At 42.1% G+C, this 14,382-nt stretch overlaps 1 protein-coding gene across 2 annotated transcripts in view; it reads right to left on the bottom strand.

The window, feature by feature from the left end:
• The window catches only part of SLC35F3 (solute carrier family 35 member F3), a 168,229-nt gene that overhangs the window by 36,630 nt on the left and 117,217 nt on the right, over positions 1-14,382 (bottom strand). For both annotated transcript variants that reach the window (XM_069010287.1, XM_069010288.1), the window contains one exon: positions 9,717-10,041. In XM_069010287.1, coding sequence (XP_068866388.1) covers positions 9,717-10,041 — 325 coding nt within the window. The remainder of the gene's footprint in view (positions 1-9,716; positions 10,042-14,382) is intronic.

Raw genomic sequence — 14,382 nt, 5'->3', positions numbered from 1 at the left:
CAGGGTTTGAGTCAACATATCTTTGCCTGACAACAGAAAAATACTTAAGGTGGCTCTGGCAAAAAGGGGCAAACAGAAGCAGAACAAGTACCATTCATGGCAAGATGTTCTGGTATGTGTAATTTTGGGATATCCTAGAGACAGCGCAATGAAAGATGCAATAAAGCACACCTAAATTTAATAACAGTTACGCCTCGTTCAGTGTCTGCAGAGTGCTAATCATTAACAAAATTAAAAGGCAGATATGATGTGGCTCTGCACTGAGCAGGCTGGAGTAGAGCTGCCTCCCCAAGTCCCCAGCAGCTAGAATTTTGCCATGATTCTATGACCTGATGTTCAGGGTATCGCTGTGAGATGGTCTAACAAGACCACCACTTGTTAGATGGAAAAAATATCAGACAGCATTACAGAGCTGTAGTTTCTTTTTTCTTCCAGTCAGTCTTAAGAGGTACTGAAAGTAGGGGTGAAATTCTTGCAATTTCCTAGTGTCCTATTGAACAGGAGAGTTTTTCCTATCAGAAAAATTATCTTTCTGTACTTGGAAATCTACATGTACTCCAGCCGAATGTATAATAAGCCAGACTAGTGAAGAAAGTTGCAATTCCAGTGCAGAAAAAGCAAGATACAATTTTCAGTTGGCCTGGCTGGCATCTATAATAGATACTGTGAACAGAATTTAGTTAAAGAATGCAGTATTTTAGTGAAGCAAAACATTCTTTTAGATGAAATGCAACGGCAAATGCCATATGATGTAGAGGAAAAAGACACAGAGTCCTCCTCTGGCAAATGGACCTGGATTCATACCATCCAAGGTGCTTCATCTTAGCAATGTACTACATGAAGGTTAATACTCTGTCACTGAGGGGGCACTCATGGGTGCTTGAAGGGACTTGAGATCCCTGAGGCTTAATGGTTGTGGATGCTGAAAGAGATGAGGGATGCCATCCTTCACATAAGGCTTCCAGAGGCCCACTCTCCCTGTGGGAATCTGAATGTTTCACTCAGGCAGTGGAAGGTTTTTGAAGATATGAAGGGTATATTGCAGCAGACTCTTAACTGTGAAATGAGCAGCTTCAGTAGAAAAGTAAACACCTCCCCAGCTCCAGAGAGAAGGGACACAATTTATACATTAACAAACCACAAGCAACCAACACCAGCTCTAGGTGGGGAAGAGCTCATTGGGAGGTATGAGGAACAGGGAACAGATGAAGCAGCCACAGGAGACTTAGTGCAGGCAGTGCCCCTTAAGCTGTAAAGTAAATGATGCTCTTTCTTTTAAACTCACTGACTTCTAGCCCTGACCCCAGGGACTGGCAAAGAAACCAACAGGAGGCTTGTTTCTTTTCCACAGCCAGGCTGAAGAGAAGTGATCTTCACTAATTGCCACCCAAAGCAGGTGAACAAGGTAACAAAACCAGATGTTGTTTGCCTTCCCCATTTTTGGATTGGATTCTCTGGCAAAAAAAAGCTACTATTTGGAAAGGTGTTTTAGCATTGGAAAACACAAAATGGTTGTACATGAGTGTGTGAATACACATATGAACCTGTCTGCCCATCAGCTCATACCTTAACATTATTTCCCTCCAAAACCCCTTATGGATGTTCAGAGACAACATTATGTAGCTGCTCAACAGAGTTTTTCAGTTTATGATGCCCTATTCATATACCACTGTTGCTGCAACCTTCACCTTTGGCTATTTGTCCCTTTTTACCTGTTACAGCTTTGTCCGACTGGCAAGGGTGGCCAGCTCCTGGAGACCTGGACTGAATAGGATCCTCGGCCAGGTACATGTACATTTATATGAGGCTGCCTTTTCATACAAACACAAACACAAACACAAACACAAACAATTCTGGGAAATCTGGACACAGTTCATAACCACTAGGCAGCTGGACAAATAGGTTTTTTCCACTTCTGTAGTACTGCCAGCCTCCAACACTTCTCACTGTATCATCCGTCTTTATTGAGAGCTGTTAATTATAGCTACAAAGTCTGTTGCCATACATGCACTTTCCCTTTTTAAAGCAGCTTTAAAGGTAGATGCCTTCAAGATATTTTGTCACAGATCTGGGCTGAAAAAAACAAAAGCAGAATTCCTTATCACTCCTTCCCAGGTTTTGTTGTTATTTTTGTTGCTTCTGTAAACATCATGGGGAATCTATCTAGGACAATCCCCATTTAATGAGTTTGTGCACTGGGGGCCAAGGTACTTGGTGTGGTGACCAAGGTAAACAACATTCTGCAAAAAGGCCAGCTGTGAAACCTTCCATGTTATCATGATTGGAAAAACGGCAAATCCATGCTCACCTCAGCTTTCTGCTTCTCTTTCTACAAAGTAAACACGATCACACACTCTTTTCCCAGTCCTTTTTTTTTCATTTGCCAGCCATAAAATGCAGCTACTTTTCTGTTTGTGTGTGCAGGTTGTGCCTGGAGGCAGAAAAGGGAGGAGGTGACCCGCAGTCCCTTCAGTCTGGCTTGCTTTTGTCCCATGGTCTCAGTGAGTGCAGAGAGGTCAGATCATCTTGAGTAGGAACAGCACAGGTGGATTTGCTCTTGAGATCTCCTGAGAAAAGCCCTAGCAGTGTGGGAGCTTGGCAGCTTGCTTAACTAACCAGAGGCAGTGCTAATGAAATGCAGTTTAACTACTGACCAGAGAGAGATCATTTGGTGCTGTAAGACACATTTTTTTCCAAGCAAAAGCCATTACATAAATACATTGTTTCATAGCACATGCCCTGTCTGCAGGTAACAAGAACAATTACTTCTCTTTCTAGTCCTTGCCTCAAGCACTGTTACCTCATAGGAGGCAGTTAATGTAATTATTTTGAAGCATCTGTTCAAGCCACAGCAGAGGAGACAAAAGTAATGGAACAACAAGACAGAATTACAGGACATTACTTAATTCAATCATCCTTGGAATGCTTTTGCAAACCAGGCTCAAGATTAAAGAATGTGGGTTTCTCCTGATGAAGCAGTACCCAATTTGTATTCTCGATTAGCACTTCAGAGAAGTCCAAAACCCAGAAGAGGTGATTCTCAACAGATGAAGGCTCTTCAGATTAAGGGAAAGCTTTTCACAGGACATAAATTTTAAGCTCTTTTCAGAACATCATGTTCTGAAAAACAAATACAAACTCCAAGTATAATCTGTGAGGTTAAATTAGAAAGGACTGGTTTCCTAAAGAAGGACCTATAAGACCATTTTCACACAAAAGCTAAGACATGAGCTCTCAGAGACAGTGTTCTAGATGAATAGAAGGAATTAGCAAATTAGTCAAACAGAATTTTAAAAGAAATCTCTAAAAGGTATTTCCAGGAGGTTTAGAAAGGGAGGTAAACATATAAAAGCCACCTTATGTCCCTGAGTCCGCCATGCAGGCTTACTGTTGTGAGAGCTGCCTCCAGAGAAATTAGGACTTAGGCATTAAATTTTGTGGCTTTCTGCCAGCCAGAAAGCTCACATCAAGAGTCTGATGTAGGTACCATACATTTGAGGGAGAGAAAAACTATCACCTTCACCATGTTCCAGGAGAAGTTTTTTAAGCTTTTCAGTGGAAGACACTGAGAGGGAGCAGTACCTCAATTCTAGTGAGGTGCCTAACTCTGGGATGGTGGAGGGGTCCCACTAGCAGCGAGTTTGACCACAGCCTTTCTCTTTCTCCTCACCCTCTCCTGCTGCTTACCTCACATACCTCATGTTTGTGTTTCTGCTGTAGGTTTCGCTCTCCAGTGAATTCTGTGGGGAAACCAGACATTCAGCGCCAAGCTGGCAGTGCTGGAGTATGCAGTGTGACACTGAGAAGCCAGCTGTGGCACATTTCCTCCCTAAATCAACCCCTGGTACTGTCTTCAGAGGAGACTGATGTGAACAGGAGGCTACTCTAGAAAAAATCTGGAGCTGTTATTTTCTCAAGAACAGGCAGCCTGTAGAGCATATTTTTGACAGCTGGCTGAGAAACTTTTGTTTCACGAGGCATAAAGACCAAGAGACCATGACATTAATCTTTAATCACCTAAGAAAACAAACCTCCCCAAAAAAGCAGAGGAAATGACGACTCACGCGATCATCTGGCAATAGGGCAGCATAGCTGTATTATGTCAAGGCAGCAGCAAGGGGCCACCTCCAGAACCCCTGTGGGGTGACAGCACACCCATCCCACATCCCATGGGGAGGCACTTTCCTCTTCAAAAGGCAAGAAATAGCAGCTGCTGCAGGTTTCATCAGGAAGAGGTAACTACTTGACTTGAGAAATAGAAGTTAACAACCACATCACCCTGAGCTCTGTGGCTTGGGCTTCGGCTGAGCTAAGCCCAAACGAATGCCCCATGACCAAGCTTGATGCCATACAGACAACAGGTTGGACACTGGACACATGCCCACCAGCACTGCCACCACCACAAACATCATGCTGTTCCAGCAGAAGGCTTCCCTACTACTGCTACTTGTTAATTGTACAATTTGGCCTTGTCTTCAGCTAGAACCTCTGGCAGAAAAGTGCATATTCACTGAAAACGAGAAGTGATACAGTGGTCCATCAATAACACAACACCACCAGGAGCTCAGATATCTGCGGGAGAGATAAAGATGACTACGAGTATCATAAACCTCTTGTACAATATCCACATCTTCTTTTAATTAATTGCTTTGATACCAAGCACAAAGGTGAGCCCTGACAGATGACTGTAGGGATCAAACTGATCTCTTGCTGTAGAGATCAAACTGATTTAATCTGGAGTTACTCCTAACTGGTGTCTTTTGAACACAGGCAAGAATCGGATGCTCTGTCTTTTAATTTCAAGTTTAATTTGTTCCTTGGTTGCTTTTTTATTTTTATTTTTCCCGAGAAGCTAATGTGAACCTGAAATGTAAAGTGATTTTATTTTGAGGAACACAAAGTAAATAGGTATTATTTTAAGGATAATGTTCTTAATTAGACAAATAGGAGTTTATAAACTGAAGTTTTTTGAAAGAAAACATGCTTCACTGGGTGACATTTGCTAAAAACACTTGCATTTGTCATGTCTTGATGCCTCCACAGCTTATTTATGACTCTCTTAATGCTGTCTGCTCTGGTGGCGAAGATCCCATCTAAGTAGTAATATAAATCAGTAGGATGCCAAAAGTTAACCACACTACAACATTTTAATGCTACTGGGTAAGAGAGGCTCATGAACACAAACCACTGAAAAATCAATAGTAAAACAGCATCCAGTCACGCCAAATGGCTCTGACCTTTTTTCCCCTTAGAGTTTCATGGTTGCCAGGGGTTTGGTTACCAGTGGGGTTCTCTGCCTGCTGCAGAAAAGGAGGGCAGTACCGATGGTGCAGTGAATTGCATTTCATATGAGTCAGGATCAAACTAAAGGACTCAACTCCTTGTATTACTGGGGGTGATGGCTAGTGTCTCATCTTCTCCATGGTAGCAGAAATACCTCTGAAACACATTTAGAAACTGGCCCACTTTCTCCTGGACCTCAAGTGAAGCTATGGCACTGAAACTTCAAGGCCCCTGAAGAACCAAATCTTGATTCTGGGCCCATATGCATATAGATCAAAAGTGGCTTCTGTGAAGTCAATATGTAGGTAAATCAGAGTAAGTGAGATCTACTATGTCAGTCCTCTACCCTTGTTGCATCAGTATTTTGGCTCAGTTTCAAAGACATAGCAATACTTTGGTGTTACTTGTAACTTTTTCTTTATTTTCAAAGAAAAATCTTCAGATTCTGAAAGATTAGTGGCAGATAATTTGGGGACAATATCGAGACAAAACTCTGAATCAGTGAAAAAGAACATTCTAAAACATGTCCAAATGTGGTGGCAGATCAGTGTGGGGACTGCACTGTCTTGATTTCTTCATTTGCCCAACACAGCAGGTACATTCAAGGTTTCAGAAGAGATTTAGTTTTAGCTTCTGTTGTGTTCTTTAGTCCTAAAGCTTTATGAAATAAAAACCAAGATCTAAATGATATAAATAAATAAATAATCCTGAAAACCATTCCTGAAAGTCCTTCCCTTTCCTTCTCAAAAAAATCATTAGCTAAGACCATACCATCAAAATAAACAAGCTTTCTAAGGTATTTTTCTAAAATGGGAATAAACCCCTCTATTATTCCTCCCAGCTGGAACACAGAGGGTGAGTCTTTATAAAAGGCGTGTTTCATTCTGCCTAGACATACACAAAGCTAAGCAATATCTTACAGAGATTTTAATTTAATCTTTCATGTAGCCAGGGAGTTTTAAGCCCTGGTGCTTTTAATTTATGTTACCTCATAAATTAATAATGTAGGTATGATGGAGGATAGCTCATCAGATTAAATGTGTCATTTTATAAAGCAGTTTGGAAGCAAAAAGTATGAAGTACTCTTAAATGATGCATTAGGTGCACAAATCATTACATGTGTTATTTCTGGACTGGACAGTGGTTGAAATGAATAATATTTTAGTTACAGTAATTTTATTTTAAGCTAGTGAGCACTTGCACAAGAAGTAGGAGAGTGATGCTGACCCTGGCATGCTCTCCTGTGGCCTTCCAGAGCTCTCCGTATCACTCCCATGCATGCAGTCCTGCGCCATGATGTCCTTGGTAGCAACCATGGGAGAAGTTCTCTCTAAGCAGTCTACACTTGGGCACAACCCTGACAGCATTTGATGGAGCTGTACAGGGAGTATAGAACAGCTGGAACTGAATGCATGAGTTCTGGTTTGCTATGAAGAGTGACTCTCTCCCCATGGTGTGGACACACTGATAGTCCAGCTTAAACAGCAAGTTCCTTACCATGCAATATGGTTCAAACATAAATCCTTAATACTTCATATTGTGGTCTAATACACAAAATCTTATAAAGAAACTGAATAAACCTGCTCTTACATTCATGTCACTACAAAAGTTCGGTGGCAAATTTACAACTATTATACATGCTATAAAAAGGGGAAAAAAATCTGTTTTTCTGTCATAAGTCAGCTAAAATCTGGCTTATGTCCATGATGGGTATGTTCTTCTTGTGAGACTACAAAACATAAAAATTCATGTATTAACAGCATAGCATACATACTGGTACAATACAACAGGAATTTAAAAACAGCAATAAACCATATAATCTATGTAGGAAGGACTATACATCTATTCACTGTTGCTACATTTTATGATCCCCCTTTTGTGTATTTTTCCTGGTGGTTGCTGTTTTTTACGTGCCCTTTAACTGTATAGGGAGGTACTCAAAGCACACCTGCTGGCTCCAGCGCCCTCAGGAAGGGGCGGTGTGAAAGCACTGCCTGTGCCAGGTGGAGGGGAGGCTGAGCTGCCCAGCCTGCTGAGGTGGCTGGGTAGGTCTCCTTGGGGAGCTTTGCTGCCAAAAACATTAGATACCTGTGGATTTTAGCAGCCTGCGTGGGCAAGATCCGAGAACCCCTTCTTTTTCTACCTCACTGCTAAGGTGCCTTAGACATATTTCCACCTTCTCCCACTACCGCCTTTTAATTTACCTTGTTCCAAATTCCTGCCAGAGAGCTCAGATAATATGTAAAATACAGATGAAAGTGAAGGATAAAAGAAGCAGAAAGTGATTATGCCAGTTTCTTTATAGCTCTAGGTCAGAACTGTCTTCTTTTACTACCCAGAAGTCTATGAAATGTCTCTCTAACATGTCCAACCATGCCTGAACTGCAAGCTTTCCTGAAGATGGTGATGCCTCATATGGAGCTGCAAAGTCCCTGTGTATCTCTTTCCCTATATATTTGCACACAAACATAATATGGAAAAAGGGGGAATAATCAAGGGGGGAGGCTGGACCGCAGTGCTCGGGTTTACTGACGTATATGCATGTGACATCTCATCTGTAATGGAGCAAGCAGATGAGCAGTAAATCTTTTCACAGTTACTCTTCGTGCAGCACCACCAAAAGGCCTCAGTGTAGATAGTGGACATGCTGAGGCAGACACTATGTAAACACATGGTAAGGGGAAGTCTTCCCTCCTCTCTAAAGGACTTCTCATCCAAAAGAACAGGGAGTACAAGGAAATCAGAGGTCTGCAGTGACTTGCTGTAAACCACAGAACAAATCTGCAGCAAAGCTAGGAGCCACAGCCGCATCTCCAAATGCACACATCTTCCCTGACACCCAGAAAAACCTAAGTTAACCCTATTCAGTCTGCTTGTCAGACACACAAACACACACTATTTATGAAGCCAGGGCAAGCCTACTACTAATGATATCCCCCTGCATCCCAAACATGCTGCAGGGCTTGCACCTGCTCTTCAATTCAGCCCTCATTTAATTAATGAAAGACATAAAACTACCAACTGTATCAATTTACTGCAGCAGTAACAAGTATGATGCTCTGGGTTTTTAACCCCAGGGATCTGGCAAACCACAACCGCTCACCCCAGAATTCAGCAGTATTTAAAACATTCTCTGAGAGCAGCTGGAAAGAAAAATACTTAAAACCAAAGAAACAAAAAGGTAGTAGCTTTTAGGCTAGCATTTGTTGCTGTTTTTAGATTAAACTGTAGCTTTCTGTAAGCTCCATACTCCTCTTATCTCTGAAGCAACCACATTTGCCGTGAACAAATACAACCTGAGGACTAAAGTGCAGGAAACGTGGCACTTATGAAAATGCCTTTAGAACTTCTGGATCCTGCTCTAGAACCTGAAGTGAATGGTCATATCCTTTATCTGCAGCCCCCACATCATTTAAAAGGTGAAGCAACCACAATGATAGTTAAGCAGTAAAATTTCTTAACCCTAGATATCTGAGGTAGAGCATTTCCTGAGTAACCTGGTTTCTTAGATTTTTCTTGTAGTAAGTTTCCACCTTGCTGCTGCGCAGCTGGGAGCTGAGAAATGTGTACTTCTTACTGTTTACTTTTCTGAGCTACTTCATTAAAAGTCTATGAGTCCCACTGTGTAACAGAAGGGGAAAACGTTGTTCACATCCTTCCACGTATCAGGGAAGCTCTCTGACATGGGACATCTTGATGGCTGAGTCATCCCATCTGTCCCAGACACCTCTCAGGCCAAAATGAGTGGAGCAGAGCTGGGGGAGCGCTCAGTGAGAGGCAGTACTTCAGGCAGCCACAGCATCCTCAGCCTCTCACAGAGGATGGGCACTCAGGGCTTTCCATGAGTGACTCAGGCTTTGCGGGTTTGGCTTGCTATAAAGACAAGGTGTGCTGAAGACAAAGTGCTGCCTTTGGTTATGACTGTACTTCCTCCCGGAAATAAAAACAACAGCCCAAGTTTAACTGGGATCACAGCTTGGCCTTTGATGTCAAGGGCGTAGTGCCAGGAAAATACTGCAGTACTTTTTACTCAGCTATTCAAGGCTTTGCTATACGCCTGAACTTGGAAAAGAAAAGCTTACTTAGCTTACTCAGAGACTGACAGAGAAGTCAGGTAGGGGAAAGAGATATTAAAAAAAAAAAATTATGTTTGCAGAAAACTCTTGATAAATAATAGCAGAAAATGCAGACTTTCATTACATGACTTGCACATCTCGGAAATAAATCTGGATTTCTTAATGCTGGAATGAAATCATATTAGGAATAATAACAGCACCTAGCATAGAACACACAAGGAACTCAGACCATCCTTTAACAAACCTGGAGAGGAAAGCAAACACAAGTTTGATTTTACTGACTGATTTGAACAAAATGTCTGCGAAATGTAGAGCAGCATGCAAGAGCCACGGGATTAAAAACAAAAGCTCCCATACCTGTATCTTTGCTTTGGAGACTGCTTTTCAGCTGACTTAAAAACATGTCCAAGATAATACAAAGGAAAGAATAAAAAGTTCCAGTTTGTTGCAAACCACGTTAGAGTGAAGGGTGCATCGAATTTCTTAAAGGTCAGTTTTGCTAGCTGGGTGGAACCCGACCAAGAGGAGCAGACACCCAGCACCACGGCCACACCCCAGAAAATCTTCTTGAGTTGCGTCACGGAGCATTTCCAGCAGCAGCGGTTCACCCTTCCACTGCCTTCCGCCCCAGCTTGCATCTGTGCTTCGGCTGGGGCTGGAGACTCCCGGGAGCGCTCATCCCCTGCGGAGAAGAAAACACATGGCTTACTAAGGAAATCCATCCTACATTTTAGTTTTCAAATCTTAGGCCCTTCTGAAGTCACGTGGAGCTTTATGAGCAAAGGAACCCACCGGATCTTGCCACAAAATGTCCTTTGTTTTTAGATCATTGCAAAGCCTCTGGTTGAACTGAGGCATAATTAGAATGCAAATAACAATTATCACCTCTAGATTTAGAAGCTGTTGAGTAAAATGGAAGTGAAAATTACATGTTGCTTTGATGTACATAGAAAGGCTTAACACACCACTTAAACTCGTGCTGTTAGGATGTGTAAATGAATGAAAAATATGGTATTGAGTTTAATAAAGCAGCAAAGGGGATTATAACAGCACTTGAAATTGTTATTGTCTTGGAAAATGCAGAAATGGCCAGTTTATGGAATATGGTGTTTCTTAAAAGAGAGGGAGGACAATATATTTAATCTTGAAGTTAAGCAAAATCACTGCAACACAAATAGCATGATTAATACTGAATTGATCACCAGGCATTTCAGTGATCCCTGGAAAAACAGGTCTCCTGTGGCTGTAGCCAGATGGCAAAAACTAGACAAACCCACAGGCTGCCCTGAAGTCCATCTCTGACTAGGCAATCCTAACTTTTTTTAGTTCGAGTCCTGCACAAACTGAGACTGGATTGGAGCTTTGCCCCTTTATAACTAAGCCTAGCATGCTGCTGGAAATTTTTCTCCTAAAAAACCTTGCCCCTTCAATCCTCAAACACAAACTGTTATAGCCCTGCTATCCTACAGCTGTCAGTCAATAATGTATCCAGCTTGTGAATGAATGAGCAAAGAGAGGTTAGATCAAAACATGCTGGCAGACCTCAGCGGTAGGCCACTGCCCTTAGGGATTTCTACCTGCCTCTCTTAAATTCACCCCATTCAACATCCGCTGAAGTTGTCAGTCCCCCACACACAACACTCAGCAGTGATGTCTCTCAGAGGCTGACTGCAGTTTAGTTGGTCCATTTGCCTAAAGCAGGAAGTAACAGTAGCTCATGTTGAAATCCAGCAATCTACAACTTCAAAACTGTCCAGAATTTACTGCATGCATTGAAAGATGAAAACATGTAAGTAAAGCCAGGACAATGAGAGACTGTATTATTGCCAAACATTTATATATGTTCAAGGCAGATGAAGAGAGGTCCGCATATGAAAAAAAAAAGTCCTTCCTTATCCTGGTGTGAATTAGTATTTGGAATGGAAAATCTCCTATTTCAAGGTAACATAAATTTGTATTTACATGACCTAATACATTATGAAAGAAAATTTTTTCTTTCTATGGAAAGAACTATTTAGTTATTTCTCTACAGATAAGAAATACATTATCTGAGCTAAAAGTACCATTAGTTTGCCTGGTAAAGCTGTATTTTATAACAAGAAGGACTGTGGCCTCTGTTTGATGGCCTGATATCTAAAAAGAACGTACAGCAGCAAAGATATAAACATCTAGCCTTTTTGTGTGGTTTTCAGAGAGATAGGGATGTTTCTGATTTCTCCACTTATTTCAGTTTTCAATAGAAGATTGTGTGGGCAGCCTCCCACATAACAAGAGATGCACCAGCAAGCCAATGAACTGTCCAAAATTAATGTGACCTTGTATTAAACACATAATGGAAAGGTTACAAGTTACCTGCCAAATGTTTCAATTGAAAACAGACTGCCTGAGAAGACCTTGGCTCATTCAAAATAATTCCAATGCATTTTCTTAGTAATACTTTGCTTGTAACTAATGCTTCTTACCTCACTTGCTGCACAGACCAGTGTCAGGGTTCAGTTTATACCAAACAATGGTACACTCATTTATTTTAACCTCACCATGTAATGGGCAGTTGCTAGACTCTCTTTGCTGTCCACCACACAAGTCCTGCAATGATTACCGAATTTTTCCTTTCCACTCAAGATCTTCTTCTGAGCATTGTCACTGCAACACCAAACACTTCACACACCCCAAGAAACTCCAGCGTACTTCTTCCCATGGACCACTGGGATTTCTGGGCACAGAATAAATGAATTCAGGAAGCCAGTGTGCCAAACGAGAGCTTAAGAGGAGTTTGTGCCTCTGGGTCAATGCAACTGCACTCAGAGTTTACATTTTTGAAACTACTTGGACATGTAGGCAAAAATGGTCCTCCTTCTAGAAGACAGCCAGTGAGGTATCTGCCATTCCCATCTTTCTGCAGCTACTCCCCTGGGAAACAGGAAACGAGGCTTTAAACCACTCCTGCTGAAGATATTTAACATTAGGAACGTGCCTAAAGCCACTGGGGTATTTTAAGATGAGTAGGTGCTCTGAATCACAACACTGAAGCTGTGTTATTTCTTCTAATATGAGAATCAATCACAACTCTACCATCTGACACTCAAGATCTGGCAATAAAGCGTTGATAGACAGCCCACTACAGACACTGTGGTGAAGATCTTCCCCTCATGAAGGGCTGAAGCCACCTGCCCAGATCCCCACTGTACTGTGCATGTACACAGGAGTCAGCAGTTCATCTGGACAGCTTGCATGAATATCACTGCCTTCTACTCTGTTCCATGGCAATTATTCCCTAAAGCTAAACTTTACTGATGCTTTCTCTGCTACATAGGGAAGATTACTTGTCCAGGTATATTTAATTTTGTGTTAAACACACCAACAGAAACATTTGCTTTCAGCAATAGACAATACTGCATGCATAACTTCTAAAGTGACCTTGCACCTGAAAGGTTAACTTTCTAGGGATGCTCGTTCTCTTGATGCTTTTACATCCTGGAGGGACTAAAAACTTATCCCAGGCACAATGGATTTCATAATGATAGGGGTAAAAAACACTGTCTGATGATTAACAGTTACAAGCTGAGACTTGTAATATCTCTCAGTATCTGTAGTATCTATCAGAGAAACTCGTGATTTCTTGTGCCACAACCTTTTCCAGTGGATGCACCACTGACCTGGAGAATACCTGGGACATAATCTGCCCCAAAAAAACAGATTGTCTTTGGAGATGGTGGACACTACAGATGATATACACTCATGTGGTCTCATCCTCTCATTTACTGTGGAGAGCACTTGCCTGCCAGCTGGCAAACACAAAACCCAAAGCTGTAGTTTGCCTTGTCAAGTGCCTGTGTCTCTCCTGGGGACATTTTCCTCACCCGAACCACAGGTGCACCGTTGGGGTGACATTAAACCCACACATGGCTGAAAAGCTCCTCTCTAACACTGCACAAGGGCACAAGGGTCAGCTGGCAACAGAACACACATGAATTTAAAGATGGCAAAATGTCTTTTTAGAATTGATAAGGCAGGGCATTGAAGAATTTTATTTCTGCAGACTTTTAATGGGTTTCTTCCATTGCTCCTTGCAGCAGACTGCTCTGTATCCCCCAAAAGAACAAATTAAGATACTGAGGTAGAGGAAAAAGTGCCTATCTTGCTTTACTAATTTTGGTTTTTCATTGTCCCTTTTGTTCATTCATTTTCCTTTGTCATAAATCCCAAATGGAGCCATTCCTCCTTCCTCCCTTTCAGTCCAACCTCTCTCCCATGGCATTCAGAAACAAAGGAAGGAAATCATCTCCAAAGCTACCGCCAATGCCATTAACCACGGAGATGCCCAGCCCCAGAAAACTGCTGTCCTTCTGTTTCCTCTATTACGGCTAAGACCCCCCTCAGTTGACTTCAGATACCTCTAGCAGGGCCATCTATACCCAAGCTATTTACTCCACAGACCCAGCTAAAGGCCATGAAGCAAAACAGGCATGGTTAGGCACTACACCTTTAAAGCTTTAAACCTTGTAACACCTTGAAATAAGCTGTCCAGGCCTCTTCTAAAGTCTGTACAAGAGTCTTACGACTCCTGCGCACAGCTAGACAGCTATAAACTTACGGTAGGACCACACTGTACCTCAATGTGTATGTTAAAAATGTGATACTGATAAAAACCAAGGGTGGCATTCATCTTCTTAGTTTGAGACATCTGCCATGCCGATTTGTGTATCTGAGACAGTGATTTACACTTTCTGCATAGTTAGTAGACAGAAAAAAGACATTTCCATAGCACGATTTATCCCCTCCTAAAGAAGATGATTAAAACGAGCCAGATGAATCACTCTCCCTAAGCGCTTGTTTCTCTCCACCAGCTCTAAACAGTCTGGGGCGACAAGCTGGAAGTAGGTGTCTCTGGTGTGGGTGTCTGAAGCTGGGTGAGATGAGTCCCACCTCTCCACCACTGCTGTCAGGAACAGAGAGTAAAGCCACCACAGACAGCGCTGGTGGACTTGGAGCTGTGCAGTGCCACACGAACATATTTAGCTGT

Source organism: Aphelocoma coerulescens, chromosome 3 (assembly GCF_041296385.1).
Source record: "Aphelocoma coerulescens isolate FSJ_1873_10779 chromosome 3, UR_Acoe_1.0, whole genome shotgun sequence".
NCBI lineage: Eukaryota > Metazoa > Chordata > Aves > Passeriformes > Corvidae > Aphelocoma > Aphelocoma coerulescens.
The sequence above is the reverse complement of the archived record's forward strand: the minus strand, read 5'-3'. Positions and strand labels throughout refer to the sequence as shown.